Source organism: Tursiops truncatus, chromosome 1, assembly GCF_011762595.2.
Source record: "Tursiops truncatus isolate mTurTru1 chromosome 1, mTurTru1.mat.Y, whole genome shotgun sequence".
NCBI lineage: Eukaryota > Metazoa > Chordata > Mammalia > Artiodactyla > Delphinidae > Tursiops > Tursiops truncatus.
The window spans coordinates 26,450,922-26,477,647 of NC_047034.1; the positions used below are offsets into that span (position 1 = coordinate 26,450,922).

The 26,726-nt window shown below is 36.8% G+C and overlaps 1 protein-coding gene across 1 annotated transcript in view; it reads right to left on the reverse strand.

The window, feature by feature from the left end:
• Positions 1-26,726, reverse strand: part of CATSPERE (catsper channel auxiliary subunit epsilon) — a 239,501-nt gene that overhangs the window by 99,161 nt on the left and 113,614 nt on the right. The window contains exon 10 of the mRNA XM_019920606.3: positions 6,463-6,940. Within this exon, the coding sequence (XP_019776165.3) occupies positions 6,463-6,940 (478 nt within the window). The remainder of the gene's footprint in view (positions 1-6,462; positions 6,941-26,726) is intronic.

The following is a 26,726-nucleotide window of genomic DNA, read 5'->3' on the forward strand; positions in this document are numbered from 1 at the left end:
TCCTTCCTCTGCAAGTTTTTGGAAGAGTTTGAGAAGGATGGGTGTTAGCTCTTCTCTAAATGTTTGATAGAATTCACCTGTGAAGACATCTGGTCCTGGAGTTTTCTTGTTCAAAGATTTTTAATCACAGTTTCAATTTCATTACTTGTGATTGTTCTGTTCATATTTTCTCTTTCTTCCTGGTTCAGTCTTGGAAGGTTATACCTTTCTAAGAATTTGTCCATTTCTTCCAGGTTGTCAATTTTATTGGCATAGAGTTGCTTGTAGTAGTCTCTTAGGATGCTTTGTATTTCTGCGGTGTCTGTTGTAACTTCTCCTTTTTCATGTCTAATTTTATTGATTTGAGTCCTCTCCCTCTTTTCGTTGATGAGTCTGGCTAATGGTTTATCAATTTTATCTTCTCAAAGAACCAGCTTTTAGTTTTATTGATCTTTGCTATTGTTTTCTTCCTTTTTATTTCATTTATTTCTGCTTAGACCTTTATGATTTCTTTCCTTCTGTTAACTTTGGGTTTTATTTGTTCTTCTTTCTCTAGTTCCTTTAGGTGTAAGGACAGATAGTTTATTTGAAAATTTTTTTGTTTCTTGAGGTAGGCTTGTATAGCTATAAACTTCCCTGTTTGAACCGCTTTTGCCACATCCTGTAGGTTTTGGATCATGGTGTTTTCATTGTCATTTGTCTCTAGGTATTTTTTGATTTCCTCTTTGATTTCTTCAGTGATCTCTTGGTTATTTAAGAATGTATTGTTTACCCTCCATGTGTTTGTGTTTTTTATGTTTTTATCCCTTATTGCTTTTAATATTCTCTATTTTTATGTTTTGGCATCTTAATTACAATGTGTCTTGTGGTTCTCTTTGAGTTGACCATACTTGGGACTCTCTGTACTTCCTAGACTTGTATGTCTGTTTTCTTTCCCAGGTTAGGGAAGTTTTCAGCTATTATGTCTTCAAATGTGTTTTTGGCCCCTTTCTCTCTTCTCCTTCTGGGACCCCAAAATGCAAATGTTAGTATGCTTGATGTTTTCCCAGAAGTTTCTTAGACTGTCCTCATTTCTTTTCCTTCTTTTTTTCTGCTCAGCATCAGTGATTTCCACTACTCTGTCTTCCAGATTGCTGATTCATTCCTCTGTATCATTTAATCTAATATTGGTTCCTTCTAGTGTATTTTTCATTTCATTATTGTATTCCTCACCTCTGGTTGTTATTTATATTTTCCAACTCTGTTAAAAAATATCTAACTTCTCTCTCTGTGCATCCATTCTTCTCCCCAGTTCTTTGATCACCTTTATGATCATTACCCTGAACTCTTTCTTGGGTAGATTTCCTATTTCCACTTCACTTAGTTTTCTGGGGTTTTATCTTGTTCTTTTGTTTGGAACATGTTCCTCTGTTGTTTCATTTTGCCTAACATGTTTTTATTTCTTTGTATCTGGTAGTTTATGTTTCCTGACCTTGGAAAAGTGGCCTTTTGTAGGAGATGTCCTATGCATCCTAGTAGCACACTCCCCTCTCATCACCTGAGCTATATACTCTAGAGTCATTCCCTATGTGGGTTGCATAGGACCTTCTGTTGTGGTGGGTTGACTACTGTGGGTGGCTTGGTAGGCTTTGTTGGCTCCCAGTCCAGTTGGTTGCCAGGCTCTGCCTTTTAAGGAGGCTGCCAGCTGCTGGTTGGTGGAACTGGATCATGAGGTGGTGGGCTGCAGAACCCCAGGGGTCCCCACTGTTAGTGCTTGTTCACTGGTGGGTGGGGTTAGGGTCCAGGAGATCCTGGGATTGATGCCTGTCCACTGGTGGGTGAACCCAGGTCTTGGGGCTAGTGCCAGCTTACTATTGGGCAGAACTGTGTCCTCAGGTCTGGCTGCAGGGCCCAGGGGCCCCAGAGCTGATTTCAGATTGCTGATGGGTGGGTCCAGTTCCTAACACAGCTGGATGTTGGGTCCAGAATGTAGGTTCAGGTTCCAGCTGGTCACAAGGTTGGTGCTGGTCCACTGGGTCCCCAGGTTGTGGGCTGTGGTTGTCCTGTGGCTAGTGTCTGCCCTCTGGTGGGTGAAGCTGGTCCCAAGGCTAGAGCAGGCTTTCTGGTGGCTGGTGCCTGCTCACTGGTGGTATAGCTGCATCCTGGGGTCTCTGGCTACAAGGCCTTCTGGGCTCCAGGTTTAGTGCTTGAGCTCTTGTGTGTGGGTCCAGGTCCTGGGCCTTCTGATGGGCAGGGCTGTGTCCAGGAGTGGCTGTGGGCTCTGGGGGTCTTAAGGCAGCCTGTCTGCTGGTGGGCAGGGCTGTGTCCCCACCTAGTTAGTTGCTTGGCCCAAGGTATCCCAGTAGTGGTGGCTACAGGCTGTTGGGCAGGGGCAGGGTGGGATCCTGAAGCTAATAAACTAGAGGGAGAATTCCAAAATGATGCTTGCCAGCACCAGGGTCCATGTGGTATGAGAGCTTTCAAAAATGGCTGTGGCCAGTGTCTGTGTCCTCAGCATGAGCTTCATTTTCCTCCTGCCTCTCCAGGAGACTCTCCAAGATCAGCAGGTAGGTCTGACCCAGGATCCTTTCAAATTACAACTTCTGCTCTGGGTCCTGGAGCATGTGACATTCTCTGAGTCTCTATTTCCCACAGCTCTCCAGGACTCCTGAAAGTAAGCCCCACTGGCCTTCAAACCCAAATGTTCTGGGGAGTAATCATCTGGTGCTGGGGAACACAATGTGGGGTTCAGACTGCTCACTCCTTGGGGAGAACCTCTGCAATTATAATTACTCTCCTGTTTGTGGGCTGCCCAGAGACATGGGACTTGAGTATACTGTGACTCTGTCCCTCCTACCTGTCTCATTGTGGTTCCTCCTTTATATCTTTAGTTGTAGATCTTTTCTGGCAGGTTCTGGTCTTTTTCATCAATAGTTATTCTGTAAATAGTTGTAATTTTTGTGTGCTTGTGAGAGTAGGTGAGCTCAGGTCCTTCTACTCTGTCATCTTATCTGATTTCACCTGTTATATTTTGAATTTGCTTTTAAAAGTGTCTGGATAAATTCACAGGAACTTGTTAATAGTGGGTTATCTGAGAAATGGAAATAGTGAAGGCTGAGGACCTTTAACTTCATATCTCATATACTTATAAACTGTTTAAACATTTTATTTCAGCATTTCTGAATGGCTTTCAGTACAATATTCAAACTTTAAGGTCCTCTAAAATCTATCCCCAATTTTTCATTCTGACCTTATCTTCTTTTCACTATGGTCTTTTTAAAAACACAAATATCCGGGCTTCCCTGATGGTGCAGTGGTTGAGAGTCTGCCTGCCGATGCAGGGGACACGGGTTCGTGCCCCGGTCCGGGAAGGTCCCACATGCCACAGAGCAGCTGGGCCCATGAGCCATGGCCGCTGGGCCTGTGCGTCCGGAGCCTGTGCTCCGCAATGGGAGAGACCACAACAGTGAGAGGCCCGCGTACCACACACAAAAAAAACCCCCCAAAAACTCAAAAAAACAAAAAACAAAACCACAAATATCCTGCTTCTCTCTTGCTTAAAACTATTTAGAACTCCCTAGAGGCCTTAGAAGACGGTCCAATTTCTTCATGCAACTTTTGAAATCTTTAATAATCTGGACTCTATTTCTCCAGAAGAGACTCATCCCTTTTCTCTCTGCAGAACTCTGTTTCAGCCGTTTATCATCTTTCAAGTTCTGGGAAGTATCCTGTCATCTCTGTCTCTGGGTCACTGGGCACACCAATCTCATCTATTGTCTTCATTGTCTAACCCCGGCTTATTCAGCAGATCTCAGTTTAGATACCACTTCCCTACCTCAAGGCAGCCTTCCCTACTTCCATGTCTCCCAATTTGGGTAAGGTACTCAATCTGTGTGTTTCCATAGCACCCTATATTTTCTCTATCATAGAATTAAACATGTTGCTTTATTTGCATGTTAACTTGTCTTTATCCTATGTAATTTTGTAAACTCTGGGAGGGTGGGAATTGTGTTCAAATTACCACTATATCTCCAACCCCTAGCAGAATGCCTCACAAATAGTGGTGCTCAATGAATATTTTTCAATTATTTATTCCAAAAAGTACGTATTATATACTGTTCTAGGTATTGTGGGTAAAGCAGCAAATACAATGAAGTCATGCAGAACATTTGTTTGGTGGAAGATTCAGCTAACAAATAAGTACACATATAATTTGTTAGGTGATGATAAGTGCTGTGAACAAAATAAAGAAATGTAAGGTACAGAGCAGGGGAGTTAGGTCAGGGTCAGGGAAGAGCTCTCTGATAAGGTGACATTTGGACTTAAACCTGAATTAAGTACAAGAGTTATGTAGATATCAAAGTGAGGAATATTCTTGGCAGTAGATATCCAGGGAAACAGTAGATATCCAAGGAATAGCAAAGAGGTCAGTATGGCTAAGTAACACTGAACAAAGGGTCGAGGGACAGGAGATGACATCAGAGTCCTGGGCCAGATCACATATTGTTTTTCAGGTGATGCTAAAGGTTTTAGATTTTATTCTGAGTGATATAAGAAGCAAATGAGTGTTTTAAGCAGAGGAATAATATGATTTTGCATATATTTTCAAAGGCTCACTCTGGCTGCTAGGTGGACTGTGGTTAGGGATGGGGATGCAAGGATAAAAAATGAGAGACCACTTAAAAAACTCTTGTATGTACGGGCTAGAGAGGATAGGGGATTGAACTGGAGTGGGAATGGTGGAAAAAGGTTAGATATTAGATACATTTTTTAGATATACCCAACAGGATTTGATAATGTCTTGTTTGTGGGATGTTAAAGGGGAGGATTCAAGGATGAGGTCATGATTTGTGGCTGGAAGAAAAGAAGTGCTGTTTACTCAATAGGGGAGGACTAGGGATGAAGCAGGTTGAAGTGTGGGTGAGGGAAACAAGGATTCATTTTTGGATATGTTAGTCTGAGATGCCCACTAGTCATCCAAGTGAAGGTATCAAGAAGGTAGTAGGAAATAGTAGTTTGGAGTTCAGGCTAATTATCATGGCTGGAGGGCAAAGAATGAATGTAAATAGAGTTCAGAAGATGTCTGAAAACCAAACCCTGAGGTACTTCTCCATGTAGGAATTAAGAAGATGAGAATGGAAAAGAGGCTGAGGAGGAATAGCTAGTGAAGTAGGAGGAAGAACAAAAAAGTGATACCCTAAAATTCAGTGAAAAAAAAGTGTTTCAAGAAAAAGGCCATGTTGAATTATTTCAAATGCTGCTGCCAGATCATGAAAGATGACTGAAAATTGGCCACTGGATTAGCAAAGTGGAAGTCATTGAAAAGCTTGATAAGGGCAGTTTCTGAGAAAATTTGATTAGAGTGGATTCAAGAGAGAATGAGAGGAAAGAGGAAAAAGTAAAACTAGGCAATACTTCCTTGGAGTTTTGTAAAGGGGAGTAGCAAAACTGGATGGTTGAGAGTTGAAGAATGATATGGGGTCAAGAAAGACTAATTACAAATTACAGTGATATCTACTTTAAATTTCATGGCTAATTTATCTCCTAACAAGATTCCTTGAGGATTAAACTTTCTATTTCTTTGCATTTCCTATAATGTTTAGTACACTGCCTCAGGAATAATAGCATGAAGAATAACTACTATTAATTGAAGGTTTACCACTTGCCAAGTATTATTCTAAGCATTTTATATACAATCCCTTATCTAATCAACATGACAGTCCTATATTCTAGATTAGAAAACGGAGGCTTGGAAATGTTAAATGACATGTTCATCGACTTGAAAACAGATCTATTTAACTCTACAAGACCTGTTATAGATTAATTGAATTGTGTCCCCTCAAAAAAGATATGTCGAACTTCTAACTCCAAATACTACTTCAGAATGTGAACATATTTGGAAATAGGGTCATTATAGATATAATTATTTAAGATGAGGTCATACTGGAATAGGGTTGGCCCTGGTGTCCTTATAACAAGACGACATGTGAAGACACAAGAATTCTATGTGATGACAAACACAGCAATTGGAATTATGCAGCTGCAAGCCAAGGAATGAAAAGGTTTGCCAGCAAGTGACTAGAAGCTAGGAAAGATGCCCTAGCTTTCAGAGGGGGTATGGCCCTGCCAACACTTCTAGCCTTTAGGACTGAGACAATAAATTTCTGCTGTTTTAAGTTTGTACCATTTTGTGGTACTTTGTTATGGGAGCCCTAGGAAATGAATACAACAACACATACCTTGAAAATGCATATGTAAGTTGCATAGGTATCTGCTGATTGACCAAAATGAACCTCTGAAAAAAGAATCTGAGTTTGCCATTTTGCTTTGTGAGATCCTACTTAACATTAATAGAATTTTAAAGATTAATAGAATTTTAAAAGTGGTAAAACAGCATCTTTATCAAAAGCACCATATATTAATACATTAAAATTATTACATCTTCATAAGCAAGATATCTATTATGAAATCTAGAATAATTTTTGCAAAATGAGAATACCTTACCCATAAAAACATCATGAATAGTGCTGTTTTGTGATAATCTTGATAGATTTCCAAATTCCGTAGGTGTTTGTAAAACTCCAGTATCTGTGAAATTATGATAATAATAGTAGATCCTATGTTTGTCCCATAGTATTAATTCTGGCATTGCTGAATATATAAAATTTGGAATTAAAAAAGTGTCAGTAGTGACATCTAATGCAAAGTCTTGGAATACCCACTGTTTTGTATCTTCATTGTATATCACTAGGTAAATCGTTTTGATGATGTTACATGTAATGCAGTAATTTAGTAACAAGGCAAGTTCCAAAGGGTGTCCTGTATACTCAACATTGTGTATAGTCAGAGTAGCAGCTGATGACATATTTAGAAGTTCTTTCAGTTCTTCAGTAGTTATTATTTTAACAAATTTAAGCAAAGCATATCCAAGATAAACCTCATTTTCTGTCCAGATTGCCATGCTGCTTCTTCTTCCTTTATTCTGTGACAAAATTGAAAATAATTAGACAATCTTTGATTTTATGGACAGTGTTAGCAGTTCCCATCTTCTAATTTGCTACATTTAAAAATAAAACAGTAACTACTAAGATTTAATTTTTATTATATTTCTGACTAATACTTCAGACCTAGAAATATATTACATGAAAATATATTACACGCAAGCATACAAATAAATTATTCCAGTGATTTTATTATTTTATATACTTTTTCTATCAGTAGAAATAATTATTCTTAATTCCCTTTTAAATCCTCAAAGATCATAAACCTTCTCTTTTCTTATGTGTTTATCCACTCTGGCCAGAAGTGCCCCTTTGACTCTGATGTTTACTGAGGTCAAGATATAAGGACACGGCTTCCCTGGTGGTGCAGTGGTTGAGAGTCCACCTGCCGATGCAGGGGACACAGGTTCGTGCCCCGGTCCAGGAAGATCCCACATGCCGCGGAGCGGCTGGGCCCATGAGCCATGACCGCTAAGCCTGCGCATCTGGAGCCTGTGCTCCACAATGGGAGAGGCCACAACAGTGAGAGGCCCGTGTACCAGAAAAACAAAAAACAAAAAACAAAACAAAACAAAATGATATAAGGACACTTACATAGACAGAGGAATGGATAAAGAAGATGTAGTACATATGCACAATGGAATATTACTCAGCCATTAAAAAGAATGAAATAATGCCATTGGCAGCAATATGAATGGACCTAGAGATTGTCATACTGAGTGAAGTAAGTCAGAGAAAGAGAAAATATCATATGATATTGCTTATATGTGGAATCTGAAAAAAAAGATACAAATGAACTTATTTACAAAACAGAAACAGACTCACAGATTTAGAGAAAAAACTTATGGTTACCAGGGGGGAAGCATAGAGGGGAGGGATAGTTAGGGAGTTTGGGATTGACATGTACACACTGCTATATTTAAAATAAATAACCAACAAGGAAAAAAATTATAAGGATACTTCAAACATTATTTTTGGAATTCAAACTTCCTTGGCTAAAGAGAAGAGAGAACTTAAAACCTGAGAGAAAACAATACTACCATTTTATGGACACTGTTAGAGAGGAAGGCCATGCACAGACTACTATGTTTGAAATTTAGTGGAAGTAATTTCATTTAGGGAGTCAAGGTCTCCCTTTCCCCCTGTCTCCCCTCCCCAACTGTTTCTAATTCTTAAAGATTTTTACTTAAAGTGTAGCTTCTTTGTCCATGACAATCAACAGGAGTCTTTTGTGCACATCTTGTCTCCCTAAATAAATTTGTACATTTATTTAATGTACAAATATTTAGTCTATACTCAAACAGGATGTAGACAGAAATCGAACTGATAATTTAAAAAAAGAGACCATTTGGGGTAAAAAGACATTTTACCAAACGAAGATTCAATGTAAAGCTTAGAACTTCTGTTGCTAAAAATGAGTGTGAAACAATTCTCAAAAGGGAAATAGATTAGAAACAAAATGATGAGCGCTTTATAGAAAAGACACAGCTATTCTCACTATTCTTGGCAGAGGGATGGGAAGGGGAATTTGTCATAAACACGATAGATGGGAATTCCAATTAGCCCCAGCCATGGAATGAGATTTCACCCACCCAAAACTCTTTCCTATAGATCTTCAATTAGTGCTTGGGTATAGTAAGCCAAGGTCTTGGGGCAAAGCAGGAAAGCTGAGTAATCCCTCTGATGCAGTCAGTGTCTCTCCCAAATATAAAGCAGTAACCTCTTGAAGATGGGGAGGGGGCAGGCAGCAAGGCAGCAAAGTAGCAAAGTTGAGAGAAATCCATCAGCATTCTGGATGCTCAGCTACCATAGACAGGGAGTAGGATAAGAGAGCTGAGAAAAACTCTCCCTCTGAGATATGTGTGGCCTTTACTGAAAGTATAAAGCAGTCTCCATGCTAAATTGGGGTCAGGGAATCAGGAGAGAGAGATAGAGATCTCCCAAGGTAAGAAAATCCAGGGACTGATGAGAGAGGAAAGAGAAATCTTCAGTGATTAAGAAAAAAAAAAAAGCTGGCAGCTAGACTTTAGAGCAGAGATGGGTTTTCTAGGGTTTGGAAAGCTGGTGATTCAGTTGTGAAATATGAAGAGATCTCTGGAATCCTGTCAGTGCTAAGATACCAGGCATGGCAAAAAAGAAAATAGCTATGATAAAACACTGAATATCTAGTGGAAATATGAGCAAAAAGAATGCAGAGTTGGGGAATTACAGCTAAGATACATAAATGATAAAAAGACAGAATGGAAATGCTAGAAATTAAAAATATGATACCAGGAATAAAGAAATTATTAGATGGATTTAAGAGTAAACTGAGAAAAGCAGAGGAAAAGAGCAGTGAATTTGAAGAGAGGTTAATAGCATGTAATAGCATGTAATAGCAGGTTAAAAGCAGAGTTGAAAAAAAATTAACTGGTCATCTGAGATCTGTGGGACTATATTAACTTGTCTCATATATATGTTTTTGGAATCCAAGAAGAAGAGGAAAAAGAGAATAGTGCTGAAGAAGTATTTGAAGAAATAATGTCCAAGAACACCAAAAATTAATGAAAGACATAATCCCAGAAATCCAAGAAGTTCAACTCAACCTCAAACAGGATAAATACAAAGGAAATTACACTTAGGCACATAATAAAAGTGCTGAAAACCAAAGATAAAAGGAAAACTCTAAAGCAGCAACAAGTAAAAAGACACATTATATATTTGAGAACAGTGACATGAATAATGACTCACTTCTTACCAAAAATGATGAAAGCCATAAGATAACAGAATGATGTCTTTATAAATTGCTTTTAAAACAATTGAAAAACAACAAAAACCACCTGTCATCCTATAATTCTGTATTCGGTGGAAAATGTCCTTCAAAAATGAAGGAAAAAAATAGACACTTTGATACAGACAAATGCTGAGAGAACATGCAATACAAGAAATTTTAAAGACGTTCTTCAGGTTGAAGGGAAATGAAACCAGGAGGAACACTGGATGTACAGACAGAAATAAAGTGCACACGGGAAGGTATATATAAAAAACTTATTTTGCTATCAGTTTATATCTATATATCTTTATCACAATTGACTTTTTAAAGCAAAAATATTAACACGGTATTTTGGGATTTATAGCATATTTAGAAATAAATATGAGACCAGAGTACAAAGGATGGGTGGGGTATAAATGGAGTTGTATTGTTATAAGGTTTTTACACTGTTGTGAAGTAAATTTTCTTTAAATTTAGATTCTGATAAATTAAAGATGATTATTGTAAAGTGAAGTGCAACTACTAAAAAATAATTTTGAATTAAAAAGAAATCAATATAGGAGACAACATAGAAATACTGAAAATACATGATTCATCCAGAAGAAGACAAGAAACAAAGGAACAAAGAACAAGAGGCATTAATAGAAAACAAATGCCAAGATGGCAGACTTAACCCCAACCTTAGCAATAGTTATATTAAACTTAAGTGAACTAGCTATTAAAATTTGAAGGCAGATATTGTCACACTGGAGAAAAAGCAAGACCCTATATGCAGTTTACAAGAAATATAAAGTCACAGACAGGTTGATAGTAAAATAATAGAAAAACTTACATCATATAAGCATGAAACATAAGAAAGCTAGTGCAGCTATATTATTATATATAAATAAAACCAAATGAAATATCACTTCACACCTGCTAAAAGAGTTTAAATAATAATGACTGGACACACTAAAGGTTGGTGAGATGTGGAAGTAAATGAAAAAAGGCAGCTATAAATATTTTATAATGTCTTAATTACTATAGCTTTATAATAAATTTTGATACATGGTAGAAGAATTCCTTTGCCCAAACCCCCTCCTAACTCTCAGCCCTTTACTCCATCATATACCTTTTAGAATCATTTTCTGATTTCCACAAAGGAACATTGCATCAAGTCTATAGATAAGTTTAGGAAGGATCTAAAAATTTTAAAATATTCTGCATTCCAACAAAGATCTCACACATTTTTTAGTGGCATTTATTTCTAGGTAAGTTTTTTGTTCTACCCTGGATTGCCATATGACTTTTAGAATCAACTTCTCAATTTCTATAAAAGCCCTCTAGGATTTTAATTGAAGTTGTGCTGCATTTCTCAAGAATTGACATTTTAACAATATTGAGTTTTTTCCACCTATGAACATGACACATTTCCCCATGTAAGTCTTTTACTTCGCTCAATAATGTATATAGTTTTTAAGTGTATATATTTGCACATCTTTTGTCAGATTTAGCCCTAAGTATTTAATACTTTTGAATCTATTTTAAACAGTATTTTAAAAAATTTCCATTTATGATTGTTCATTTATATGTTTATATATTTCATATACAAAATTAACTTGTTATATTTCATATAAAAATGTAATTGATTTTTATACATTGATCATGTATACTGAAATCTGGTAAACACACTTATTAGCCCTGATAGCTTTTTGAAAAATAGATTTCATAAGCTTTTCTGTATCTAATAATGTTTGAATAAAGACACTTTCCTTTTCAATACAGATTCCCTTTACTTGTTTCTTAACTCACTGCACCTGTTAGAACTGTCAGTACAATGTTGAATAGAAGTGGTGTGGGTAAACATTCTCACCTTGTTCTTTATTTTAAGCAAGAAAGGGAAGAAAGAAACAAAGGAACAAATGGTGTTAATAGAAAACAAATACCAAATGGTAAGTTTAACCAACAACAGCAATAATTACATTAAATCTGAGCAGACTGAATAGTCTTTTACCATTATACAATGCTATCTTAAGGTTTTTCATAAAGATTCCTTGTTAAGTTGAGAAAGTTCTCTTTTATTCTTAATTTGCTGATTTTTAAAATCAATTGTGTATATTGGATTTTGTCAAATGCTTTTATGCACCTATTGAGGTGATCATATAGTTTTTCTTTTGTTATTTTCTAATAAGGTGAATTACATTGATTGACTTTCTATTGTAAATCACTCTTTCATTCCTAAGATAAATCCTACTTGGTCATGATATATTTTCCTTTTTATATATATTTGGATCTGGTTTACTAAAACTTTGTTTATAACTTTTAAATCTTTGTTTATAAGAGATATTGGTATGCAGTTTTATATTCTTGTAATGTGTTATTTATTCTTGGTTGTGGTATCACATAATGCTGGCCTCATAGAATAAATTAGGAAGTGTCCCACACCCCCTTCAATTTTCTGAAAGAGTTTAGAAATGGTGTCATTTATTTTAAAAATATATAATTCAATGGTGAAATATTCTTGGTCTAAAGTTTTATTTGTGGGAAGGTTTTTAAATAACAAATTAAATTTCTTTCATTGATATAGGGGTATTCATGTTACCTATTTGTCTTAGGGAAGCTTTGGTAGTTTGTGTAAATTTGTTTTAACTTTGTATTTAAAGTTGTTTAACTTGGCCCCACTGTGAAACAGGTTGGCACCAGCAAAGAACCCACCTGATCCATGTAGATAGCTACACAGAAACCCAGCCCTGTCCTCCAGTGGGCTGCAGAAGCCCCATACCCATTGGGCCACACAGCCAACTGAGCAGGAAGCCTACCCTGCTCTCCAGTGGGCCCACAGCCACCACCCAAAGAGCAGCCTCACAGCCAACTTGGCGAGGTCCCAGCCCCACTGACCAGCACACTCACAGTAGTCAGCCCCACCAAAACAGAAATGTGTATTCAGCCTACATCAGGGCTACCACTAAAGCATATAGTTCTGGTGAACAGAGGGGTGTGCTGCTGGGTCCCATAGAATGTCTCCTACATAAAGCCACTTCTATAAGATCAGGAAACATAACTGATCTACCTAACAAATAGAAGTAAACAACAAAGAATTGGGAAAATGAGACAGAAGAATATGTTCCAAATGAAGAAACATAGCAAAATCCCGAAATAGAATGAAGTGAAGTGGAGATAAGCAATATATCTGATAAAGTGTTCAAGATAATGAATATAAAATGTTCAATGAATTTGGGAGATGAATGAATGAACACAGTAAGAATTTCAACAGAGTTACAAAATATAAAAAAGAACCAAACAGAGCAGAAGAATACAATAGCTGAAATTAAAAAATAGCCTAGAAGGAATCAACAGTAGATTAGATGATACAGAGGAACAAATCAGTGATCAGGGACAGAGTAGTGAAAACCACATGAACTGAACAGAAGTAAGAAAAGAATTTTAAAATGAGGATACTTTAAGAGACCTCTTGGACAACATCAAGCATACTAACACTTGCATTATTGGGGAGAAGAGAGAAGGGAGGAGAAGAGAGAAAGAAAGAGGCAGAGAATTTTTGAAGAAATAAGAGCAGAAACCTTCACTAACCTGAGAAAAGAAACAGACATTCAGGTCCAGGAAGCACAGAGAGTCCCAAACAAGATGAAGAGCAAGACAAGGTATAATTAAAATGACAAAAAATTAAAGATAAAGAGAGCATCTTAAAAGCAGCAAGAGAAAAGCAACTAGTTATATACAAGGAACTACCATAAGAGAATTACCTGACTTTTCAGGATAAATGCTACAGGTCAGAAGGGAGCGGCACAATATACTGAAAGAGATGAAAGAAAAAAATGTACAACCAAAAATACCTGGCAAGGCTATAATTTAGATTTGAAGGAGGAATAGACTTTTACAGACAAACAAAAGATAAAAGTGTTCAGCACCACTAAACTGGCTTTATAAGAAATGTTAAACAAACTTATCTAAATGGAAAAGAAAAGGCTACAACTAGAAATATAAAAATTGTAAAAGGATAAATCTCACTGGTAGAGGCAAACATACAGTAAAGATAGCCAGCCACTTATAAAGCTATTAGGAAGGTTTAAAGATAAAAGTAGAAAAATAATCTATATCCACAATAGGTAGTTAAGGGATACATAAACAAAAAGTTGTAAAAAAGATTTCAAAAAAATTTAAAAAAAGGGGGTGGCTAAAAAGGTAGGTTGGTTAGAATGTGCTCAATTTTAGACCATCAACTTAAAATAATCACACATCTATATATAGGTTGTTATATATGAACGTCATGGTAACTGCAAACCAAAAACCTATAATAGATAAACACATAAAAGGAATACAAACATAACACTAAAGATAGTCATCAAATCATAAGTAAAGTGAACAAAAGAAGAAGAAAGGAACAAAAAAGAACTACAAAAACAAACGGAAAACAACAAAATGGCAATAAGTACATACCTATCAATATTATGTAAATGGACTAAATGCTCCAATCAAAAGACATAGAGTAGCTAAATGAATACAAAAACAAGGCCCATATATAAGCTATTTACAAGAGACTCACTTCATATCTAAAGACACATGCAAACTGAAAGTGAGGGGATGGAAAAAGGTATTTCATTCAAATGGAAATAAAAAGAAAGTTGAGGTACAATATTTATAACAGGCAAAATAGACTTTAAAACAAAGACCATAACAAGAGCCAAAGAAAGACATTACATAATGATAAAGGGATCAATCCAAGAAGAAGATATAACTATTGTCAATATATATACACCCAACGTAGGGCACCTAAATACATAAAGCAAATATTAACACATGTAAGAGAGAAACTGACAGTAATGTAATAAAAGTAGGGACTTTAAGACCTCAGTTATATCAACAGATAGATCATCTAGACAGAAAAACAATACGGAAACCCTGGCCTTAAATGATACATTAGACTATATGGAATTAATAGATATACACAAAACATTTCACCCCCAAATAGCAGAACACCCATTCTTTTCAAGTACACATAGAAAATTCCCCAGGATAGAACACAAGCTAGAGCAGAAAACAAGTCTCAATACATTGAAGAAGACTGAAATCATATCAAGCATCTTTATCAATCACAATGGTATGAGACTAGAAATCAATTATAATTAAAACAAAACTGTAAAAGCCACAAACACATGGAGTCTAAACAACATGGTATTAAACAACCAATGGGTTGAAGAAACAAAAGAGAAAATAAAAAATCTGGATACAAAAGAAAACAAAAACACAATGATCCAAAATCTATGGGATACAGCAAAAGCAGTTCTAAGAGGGAACTTTATAGTGATACAAGCCTACCTTTGGAAACAAGGAAAATCTCAAATGATCTAACTTTACACCTAAAAGAACTAGAAAAAGAAGAATAAACAAAGCCCAAAGTTTGTAGAAGGAAAGAAATAATGAAGATCAGGGCATAAATAAATAAAATCAGAGACTAAAAAGGCAATAGAAAAGATCAATGAAACTAAGAGTTAGCTCTCTGAAAAGATAAACAAAATTGATAAACCTTTAGCCAGACTCATCAAGAAAACAACCAGATAGCCTAAATCAATAAAATCAGAAACAAAAGAGAAGTGACAACTGATACCACAGAAATAAAAAGGAGCATAAGAGATTACTATTAACAATTACACACCAATGGAATGGACAATATAGAAAAATTGGTTATACTCCTAGAACTTAACAACTACCCAAGAATGAATCAGGAAGAATGTATAAACAGACCAATTACCAGTAATTAACTTGAATCAGTAATTTAAAAACCTCCTAATAAACAAAAAAAATTACATGTGAATTTTATCAAAATTTAAAGAAAAGTTAACATCTGTCTTTCTAAAATTATTCCAAAAAATTGAAGAAGAAGGAATGGTTCTGAAATCATTCCAAAGGTTGCATTACATGGATACCAGAAACCAAAGACACCATACAAATAGAAAATTAGTGACTAATGTCACTAAATCAGTGACTAATGTCACTGATAAACATAGATGCAAAATTCCTCAACAAAATAGTAGCAAACCAAATGCAGTAATACATTAAAAGGATCATACACCATGATCAAGTGGGATTAATCCAGGAATGCAAAAATGGTTCAATATTCAGAAATCAATTGATGTGGTACACTACATTAACAAACTGAAGAATAAAAATTATATTATGATCATCTCAATAGATGCAGAAAAAGCTTTTGACAAAATTCAGCATACTTTCATGATAAAAACTCTTAACGAAGTAGGTATACAGGGAACATACCTCAACATAATAAACAGCATGTATGACAAACCCACAGCCAACACCAAACTAACAATGAAAAGCTAAAAGCATTTCTTCTAAGATCAAGAATGAGACAAGGATGTCCACTCTCACAACTTTTATTTAACCTAGTAATGGAAGCTATGGCAATCAAATATGAAAAAGAAATAGAAAGAATCCAAATTGGAAAGGAAGAAGTAAAACTGTCACTGCTTACAGGTGACATGAAACTATACATAGAAAATCCTATAGACTACTGACTCCAACAAACAAACAAACAAACAACCCCCCCAAAAAACACCAGAAAACAAAAACCATTACAACTAATAAATGAATTCAGTAAAGTTGCAGGAAGCAAAATTAATATAAAGAAACCTGTTGCTTTTCTATACACTAATAATGAACTATCAGAAAGAGAAATTAAGAAAACAATCCCATTTACAATTGCATAAAAAGATTAAATATCTAGGAATAAATCTAACCAAAAAGGTCAAGACTTGAAAAATATTAGACATTGATGAAAGAACTTGAAGACAACACAAAAACTGGAAAGATATACCATGCTTATGGACTGGAAGAATTAATGTTGTTAAAATGACCATATTATTCAAGGCAATATATAGATTCAACTCAATCCATATCAAAATACCAATGGCTAACACAACATTGTAAGTCAGCTCAATAAAATTTTAAAAAGATATTTAAAAGAATACCAATGGCATTTTTTTACAGAACAAGTAATTCTAAAATTTGTATGAAAATACAAAGTACCCCAAAGAGCCAAAACAATCATAAGAACAAAGCTGGAGGAACTATGCTCCCTGATTTCAAACACTACTACATAGATACAGTCATCAAAACAGTATGGTACTGGCCCAAAAACAGACACAGAGATAAACAGAACAGAATAGAGGACCCCAAAATAACCCACACTTATATGATCAATTAATCTAAGACACAGGAGACAAGAATATATAATGGGGAAAAGACAGTCTCTTCAGTAAATGGTGTTGGCAAAACTGGACAGCAACATAAAAAAAAAAATCAAACGCACATACAATCTCATACCACATATAAAAATAAACCCAAAATGGATGAACATTTAAATATAAGACCAGAAACTGTAAAAGTCCTAGAAGAAAACACAGTCAGTATGCTCTATGACATGGATTTTATTTTGGGGGATGTGTCTCCTCAGGCAAGGGCAACAAAAACAAAAGCAAACAAATTGTACTACATCAAACTAAAAAGCTTTTGCACAGTAAAGAAAACTATCAACAAAAGTAAAATGCAGCCTACTGAATAGGAGATGTTTGCATATTATATATCCAATAAGGGATTAATATCCAAAATATGTAAAGAAATCATACAACTCAACATCATAAAACAAATAACTAAAAAATGGGCAGAGAACCTGATTAGACATTTTTCCAAGGAAGACATACAGATGGCCAACAGACACATGAAAGATGCTCAGCATCACTAATCATAAGGGAAATGCAAATTAATACCAAAATGAGATAACACCTCATAACTGTCAGAATGGCTATAGTTTAAAAGACAACAATAAGTGTTGGTGAGGATGTGGAGAAAAGGGAACCTTGTGTAGTGTTGGCAGCATTGTAAATTGGTGAAGTTACTATGGAAAATAGTACAGAGGTTCTAAAAAAGTTAAAAATAGTACTGCAATATGATCCAGAAATTTCAGTTCTGGGTATTTACACAAAGAAAACAAAACCACTAATTTGAAAAGATATATACACACCAATGTTCATTGCAGCATTATTTGTAATAGTCAAGAATTGAAAGCAGTTTAAGTGTCCATGGATAGATGAATAGATAAAAAATATGTGATATAATCATAAAATAATATAATGGAAAATTGCTCTGCCATAAACAGAATGAAATCTTGCTATGTGTGAAACATGGTTGCATCTAGAGGGTATGCTAAGTGAAATAAATCAGATTAAGATAAATACTGTATGATCTTACTTATGTGTGAAATCTAAAAAACAAAACAAACACACACACCAAAATAGAAATAGACACATAAGTACAGAGAACAAACTGGTAGTTCCGGGGTGTGGGTCGAGGAGGGGGGACTATGAAACAGATTAAGGGGGTTAGGAGGTACAAACCTTTGGTTATAAAATAAATGTCACAAGGGTGTAACAGATAGCATAAAGAATGTGGTCAATAATATTGTAATAACTTGTATGGGGACAGATGGTTAGTTACTAGACTTATTGTGGTGATCATCTCATAATGTATGCAAATGTCAAATCACTAAGTAGTACACCTGAAAGTAACATAATATTGTACATTGATTATATTTCAACTTAAAAAAATTGTTTAAAACACTTTTTTAAAATTAATTTTTATTGGAGTATAGTTGCATTACAATGTTGTGTTAGTTTCTGCTGTACAGCAAAGTGAATCAGCTATATATATAAATATATCCCCTCCTTTCTGGATTTCCTTCCCATTTAGGTCACCAAAGAGCAATGAGTAGAGTTCCCTGTGCTATACAGTAGATTCTCATTAGTTATCTATTTTATACATAGTAGTGTATATATGTCAATCCCAATCTCCCAATTCATCCACTCCCACTTCCCCTCTTTGTGTCCATATGTTTGTTCTCTATGTCTGTGTCTCTATTTCTGTTTGTAAATTGGTTAATCTGTACAAATTTTCTAGATTCCACACATATGCATTAATATAGGATATTTTGTTTCTCTCTTTTTGACTTACTTCACTCTGTATGACCGTCTCTAGGTCCATCCACGTCTCTGCAAATGGCATAATTTTGTTCCTTCTTATGGCTGAGTAATATTCCATTGTACACATGTACCACATCTTCTTTATCCATTCCTCTGTTGATGGACATTTAGGTTGCTTCTGTGTCCTGGCTATTGTAAATAGTGTTGCGATGAACACTGGGGTGCATGTATCTTTTTGAATTATGGTTTTCTCAGGGTATATGCCCAGTAGTGGGATTGCTGGGTCATATGGTAGTACTATTTTTAGTTTTCTTAAGGAACCTCCATACTGTTCTCCATAGTGGCTGTATCAATTTACTTTCCCACCAAGAGTGCAAGAGAATTCCCTTTTCTCCACACTCTCTCCAGCATTTGTTGTTTGTAGATTTCCTGATGATGCCCATTCTGACTTGTACCTCATTGTAGTTTTTCTTTGCATTTCTCTAATAATTAGTGATGTTGAGCATCTTTTCATGTGCCTCTTGGCCATCTGTATGTCTTCTTTGGAGAAATGTATATTTAGGTCTTCTGCCCATTTTCTAATTGGCTTGTTTGTTTTTCTGATATTGAGCTGTTTGTATATTTTGGAGATTAATACCTTGTCAGTTTCTTCATTTGCAAATATTTTCTACCATTCAGAGGGTTTTCTTTTCGTCTTGTTTGTGGTTTCCTTTGCTGTGCAAAAGCTTTTAAGTTTCATTAGGTCCCATTTGTTTATTTTTGTTTTTATTTTCATTATTCTAGGAGATGGGTCAAAAAAGACCTTGCTGTGATTTATGGCAAAGAGTGTTCTGCCTACGTTTTCTAGGAGTTTTATAGTGTCTGGCCATATATTTAGGTCATTAATCCATTTTGAGTTTATTTTTGTGTATGGTGTTAGGGAGTGTTCTAATTTCATTCTTTTACATGTAACTGTCCAATTTTCCCAGCACCACTTACTGAAGAGACTGTCTTTTTTCCATTGTATATTCTTGCCTCCTTTGTCATAGATGAGGTGACCATATGTGTGTGGGTTTATCTCTGGGCTTTCTACTCTGTTCCATTGATTTACATATCTGTTTTTGTGCCAGTACCATACTGTGGCTTTGTAATATAATCTGAAGTCAGGGAGCCTGATTCCTCCAGCTCCATTTTTCTTTGCCAAAATTGCTTTCGTTATTCGGGGTCCTTGGTGTTTCCATACAAAATGTGAAATTTTTTGTTCTAGTTCTGTGAAAAATGCCAGTGGTAGTTTGATAGGGATTGTATTGAATCTGTAGTTTGCTTTGGGTAGTAGAGTCACTTTCACAATGTTGATTGTTCCAATCCAAGAACATGGTATATCTCGCTATCTGTTTGTATCATCGTTAATTTCTTTCATCAGTGTCTTATAGTTTTCCACATACAGGTCTTTTTTCTCTTTAGGTAGGTTTATTCCTAGGTATTTTATTCCTTTTGTTGCAATGGTAACTGTGAGTGTTTCCGTAATTTTTCTTTCAGATTTTTCATCGTTAGTGTATAGGAATGCAAGAGATTTCTGTGCATTGACTTTGTATCCTGCTACTTTACCAAATTCATTGATTAGCTCTGGTAGTTTTCTGATAGTATCTTTAGGATTCTCTATGTAGAGTATCATGTCATCTGCAAACAGTGACAGTTTTACTTCTTCTTTTCTGATTTGGATTCCTTCTTTTTCTTCACTGATTGCTGTGGTTAAAACTTCCAAAACTATGTTGAATAACAGTGGTAAGAGTGAGGAACCTTGTCTTATTCCTGATCTTAGTGGAAATGGTTTCAGTTTTTCACCATTGAGGACAATGTTGGCTGTGGGTTTGTCATATATGGCCTTTATTATGTTGAGGTAAGTTCCCTCTATGCCTACTTTCTGCAGCATTTTTATTATAAATGGGTGCTGAATTTTGTCAAAGGCTTTTTCTGCATCTATTGAAATGATCATATGGTTTTTATTCTTCAATTTGTGAATATGGTGTATCACATTGATTGATTTGTGTGTATTGAAGAATCCTTGCATTCCTGGGATAAAACCCACTTGATCATGGTGTATGATCATTTTAATGTGCTGTTGGATTGTGGTTGCTAGTATTTTGTTGAGGATTTTTTCATCTATGTTGATCAGTGATATTGGCCTGTAGTTTCCTTTCTTTGTGACATCTTTGTCTGGTTCTGGTATCAGGGTGATGGAGGCCTCGTAGAAAGAGCTTGGGAATGTTCTCCCCTCTGCAATACTTTGGAAGAGATTGAGAAGGATAGGTGTTAGCTCGTCTTTTAATGTTTCATAGAATTCACCGGTGAAGCCATCTGGTCCTGGGCTTTTGTTTTTTCGAAGATTTTTAATCACAGTTTTAATTTCAGTGCTTGTGATGGGTCTGTTTATATCTTTTATTTCTTCCTGGTTCAGTCTTGGAAGGTTGTGCTTTTCTAAGAATTTGTCCATTTCTTCCAGGTTGTCCATTTTATTGGCATAGAGTTACTTGTAGCAATCTCTCATGATCCTTTGTACTTCTGCAGTGTCAGTTGTTACTTCTCCTTTATCATTTCTAATTCTGTTGATTTGAGTCTTCTCCGTTTTTTTCTTGATGAGTCTGGCTAATGGTTTATCAATTTTGTATATCTTCTCAAAGAACCTGCTTCTAGTTTTATTGATCTTCATTATTGGTTCCTTCATTTCTTTTTCATTTTTTTCTGATCTATCTTTATGATTCCTTTCCTTCTGCTAACATTGGGGTGTTTTTGTTCTTTTTTCTCTAGTTGTTATAAGTGTAGGTTAGGCTGTTTATTTGAGATGTTTCTTAAGGTAGGATTGTATTGCCAAATCTCCCCTCTTAGAACTGCTTTGGCTGCATCCCATAGGTTTTGGGTGGTCGTGTTTTCATTGTCATTTGTTTCTAGGTGTTTTTTGATTTCCTCTTTGATTCCTTCAGTGATCTGCCGGTTATTGAGTAGTGTATTGTTTAGCCTCCATATGTTTGTATGTTTTAAAGATTTTTTCCTGTAATTGATATCTAGCTCCATAGAGTTGTGGTTGGAAAGAATACTTAATACGATTTCAATTTTCTTAAATTACCGAGGCTTGATTTGTGACCCAAGATATGATCTATCCTGGAGAATGTTCCATGAGCACTTGAGAAGAAAGTGTATTCTGTTGTTTTTGGATGGAATGTCCAATAAATATCAATTAAGTCCATCTTGTTTAATGTATCATTTAAAGCTTGTCTTTCCTTATTTATTTTCATTTTGGATGATCTATCCATTGGTGAAAGTGGGGTGTTAAAGTCCCCTACTATGATTGTGTTACTGTCGATTTCCCCTTTTATGGCTGTTAGTATTTGCCTTATGTATTGAGGTGCTCCTATGTTGGGTGCATAAATATTCACAATTGTTATATCTTCTTCTTGGATTGATCCCTTAATCATTATATAGTGTCCTTCCTTGTCTCTTGTAATAATCTTTATTTTAAAGTCTATTTTGTCTGATATGAGAATTGTTACTCCAAATTTCTTTTGGTTTCCATTTGCATGGAATATCGTTTTCCATTTCCCTCACTTTCAGTCTGTATGTGTCCCTAGGTCTGAAGTGGGTCTCTTGTAGACAGCATATATACGGGTCTTGTTTTTGTAACCATTCAGCCAGTCTATGTCTTTTGGTTGGAGCATTTAATCATTTATATTTAAGGTAATTATCGATATGTATGTTCCTATTACCATTTTCTTAATTGTTTTGGGTTTGTTATTGTAGGTCTTTTCTTTCTCTTGCGTTTCCTGCCTAGAGAATTTCCTTTAGCATTTGTTGTAAAGCTGGTTTGGTGGTGCTGAAATCTCTTAGCTTTTGCTTGTCTGTAAAGGTTTTAATTTCCTGTCGAATCTGAGTGAGATCCTTGCTGGGTAGAGTAATCTTGGTCGTAGGTTTTCCCTTTCATCACTTTAAATATGTCCTGCCACTCCCTTGTGGCTTTCAGAGTTCCTGCTGAAAGATCAGCTGTTAACCTTATGAGGATTCCCTTGTATGTTATTTGTTGTTTTTCCCTTGCTGCTTTTAATACTTTTTCTTTGTATTTAAGTTTTGATAGTTTGATTAATATGCCTTGGCGTGTTTCTCCTTGGATTTCTCCTGTATGGGACTCTGTGCACTTCCTGGACTTGATTGACTATTTCCTTTCCCATATGAGGGAAATTTTCAACCATAATCTTTTCAAATATTTTCTCATACCCTTTTTTTTCTCTTCTTCTTCTGGGACCCCTATAATTCGAATCTTGGTGTGTTTAATGTTGTCCCAGAGGTCTCTGAGATTATCCCTCAATTCTTTTCATTCTTTTTTCTTTATTCTGCTCTGCAGTAGTTATTGCCACTATTGTATCTTCCAGGTCACTTTTCCGTTCTTCTGCCTCAGTTATTCTGTTATTGCTTCCTTCTAGAGAATTTTAATTTTCATTTATTGTGTTTGACATCATTGTTTGTTTGCTCTTTAGTTGCTCTAGGTCCTTGTTAAACGTTTCTTGTATTTTCTCCATTCTATTTCCAAGATTGTAGGTCATCATTACTATCATTATTCTGAATTCTTTTCCAGGTAGACTGCCTATTTCCTCTTCATATGTTTGGTCTGGTGGGTTTTTACCTTGTTCCTTCATCTGCTTTGTGTTTCTCTGTCTTCTCATTTTTCTTAACTTACTGTGTTTGGGGGTCTCCTTTTCACAGGCTGCAGGTTCATAGTTCCCATTGTTTTTGGTGTCTGCCCCCAGTGACTAAGGTTGTTTCAGTGCGTTGTGTATGCTTCCTGGTGGAGGGGACTAGTGCCTGTGTTCTGGTGGATGAGGCTGGATCTTGTTTTTCTGGTGGGCAGGTCCACATCCAGTGGAGTATTTTGGGGTGTCTGTGACCTTATTATGATTTTAGGCAGCCTCTGTCCTAATGGGTGGGGTTGTGTTCCTGTGTTGCTAGTTGTTTGGCATAGGGTGTCCAGCACTGTAGCTTGCTGGTTGTTGAATGGAGCTGGGTCTTGGCGTTTAGATGGAGATCTCTGGGAGATTTTCACTGTTTGATATTACATGGAGCTGGGAGGTCTCTGATGGTCCAATGTCCTGAACTCGGCTCTCCCACCTTAGAGGCAGAGGCCTGATGCTCGGCCAGAGCACCAAGACCCTGTCATCCACATGGCTCAGAATAAAAGGGAGAAAAAAAGAAAGAAAAAATAAAATAAAGTTATTAAAATAAAAAATAATTAAAAGTAAAAAAAAATTTAAATTTTTAAAAAAGAAAGAAAGAAGAGAGGTACCAAACCAAAAAACAAATCCACCAATGATAACAAGCACTAAAAACTATACTAAAAGAAAAACAACAACAAAAATGGACAGACTGAACCCTAGGACAAATGGTAAAAGCAAAGCTATACAGACAGAATTGTACACAGAAGTATACACATACACACTCACAAAAAGAGACAAAGGAAAACAATATATATATCATTGCTCCCAAAGTCCATCACCTCAATTTGCAAAGATTCGTTGTCTATTCAGGTATTCTGCAGATGCAGGGTACATCAAGTTGATTGTGGAGATTTAATCTGCTGCTCCTGAGGCTTCTGGGAGAAATTTGCCTTTCTCTTCTTTGTTTGCACGGCTCCTGGGTTTCAGCTGTGGATTTGGCCCTATCTCTGCGTGTAGGTCGCCTGAGGGTGTCTGTTCCCGCTCAGACAGGACGGGGTTAAAGGAGCAGCTGATTAGGGGGCTCTGGCTCACTTAGGTCAAGGGGAGGGAGGGGTACGGAATGTGGGGTGAGCCTGCGGTGGCAGAGGCTGGCGTGACGTTGCAACTTCCTGAGGTGCGCCGTGTGTTCTCCTGGGGAAGTTGTCCCTGGCTCATGGGACCCTGGCAGTGGTGGGCTGCACAGGCTCGTGGGAGGGGAGGTGTGGGCTGTGACCTGTGCTTGCACACAGGCTTCTTGGTGGCTGCAGTAGCAGCCTTAGCATCTCATGCCCATCTCTGGGGTCCGCCCTGATAGCCACAGCTTGTGCCCATCTCTGGAGCTCGTTTAGGCAGTGCTCTTAATCCCCTCTCCTCATGCACCACAAAACAAATAGCCAAAAAAAGTCTCTTCCCTCTTCAGTAGTTCCAGACTTTTTCCAGGACTCCCTCCCAGCTAGCTGCGGTGCACTAGCCCCTTTCAGGCTGTGTTCACGCAGCCAACCCCAGTCTTCTCCCTGGGATCTGACCCCTGAAGCCGGAGCCTGAGCTCTCAGCCTCCACACGACCTAGCAGTTGAGTAGACAAGCCTCTTGGGCTGGTGAGTGCTGGTCAGCACTGATCCTTTGTGCAGGAATCTCTCCACTTTGCCTTCTGCACCCCTGTTGCTGCACTCTCCTCTGTGGCTCTCAAGCTTCCCCCCCACCACCAGTGTTTCTGCCAGCGAAGGGGCTTACTAGTGTGTGGAAACCTTTCCTCCTTAACAGCTCCTTCCCACTGGTGCAGGTCCCGTCTCTATTCTTTTGTCTCTGTTTTTTCTTTTGCCCTACCCATGTATGTGGGGAGTTTATTGCTTTTTGGGAGGTCTGAGGTCTTCTGCCAGCATTCAGTAGGTGTTCTGTAGGAGTTGTTCCATATGTAGATGTATTTCTGACGTATTTGTAGGGAGGAAGGTGATCTCCACATGTTACTCTTCGACCATCTTGAAGCTACTCTCACCTTTTTATTTTATGCTAGTTTTGCCTTCATATATAAAGTATGTTTCTCGTAGGCACCATATAGTTGGGTCTTGATCTTTTTGATCTGATAATCTCTGACTTTTAATTATAATGTTTGGATCATTTACACTTATTTATTTTAAAAATATTTATTTATTTATTTGTCTGTGTTGGGTCTTAGTTGCAGCACGTGGGATCATCATTGCTGTGTGCAGTATGCTCATTGTGGCATGCAGGATTTTTAGTTGCAGCATGCAAACTCTTATTTACGGCATGTGGGATCTAGTTCCCTGACCAGGGATCAAACCCAGGCCCCCTGCATTGGGAGGATGGCGTCTTAGCCACCGGACCATCAGGGAAGTCCCTGGATCATTTCCATTTAATTGATTATTTATATGGTTAGGTTTAACTCTATTATCTTTTTTTGTTTTCTACCTGTCCCAGCTTTTATTTTTATTCTTTTACCTCTTGTTTAAGATTAACTGAATGTTTTTTATGATTACATAGCATAATTTTTAATTTTGTCATTTTATTGGTCACTGTAGTGCTGATAATATACATCTTTAGGGACTTCCCTGGTGGTAAAGTGGCTAAGACTCCATGCTCCCAATGCAGGGGACCCATGTTTGATCCCTGATCAGGGAACTAGATCCCACGTACTGCAAGTAAGAGTTTGCATGCTGCAACTGAAGATCACACATGCCATAATTAAAGATCCCACATACCACAACTAAAAGATCCCACATGCCACAGCTAAAGATCCTATATGCCACAATTAAATATCCTGGACACTGCAACTAAAGATCCCGAATGCGGCAATGAGGATCCTGCATGTAGCAACTAAGACCCAGTGCAGCCAAATAAACAAACTAATAAGTAAATAAATATTTTTAAAATGTGTACATTTTTTTTTTTTTTTTTTTTTTTTTGTGGTACGTGGGCCTCTTACTGCTGTGGCCTCTCTCATTGCGGAGCACAGGCTTTGGATGCGCAGGCTCAGCGGCCATGGCTCACAGGCCCAGCTGCTCCGTGGCATGTGGGATCTTCCCGCACCGGGGCATGAACCCCTGTCCCCTGCACTGGCAGGCGGACTCCCAACCACTGCGCCACCAGGGAAGTCGAAAAATGTGTACATCTTTAACTTCCCACAGATCGTTAAGTGATATTATACCACTTCAAATACAGTATAAAAATATTGCAAAAGTGTATTTCCACTTGTCCCCTCTTGTCTTTTTCATACATTTTATTTTTATATGCGTTATAAACTCTAAACTACATTGTTACTATTTTTGTTTAAACACTTATCTTTTAAA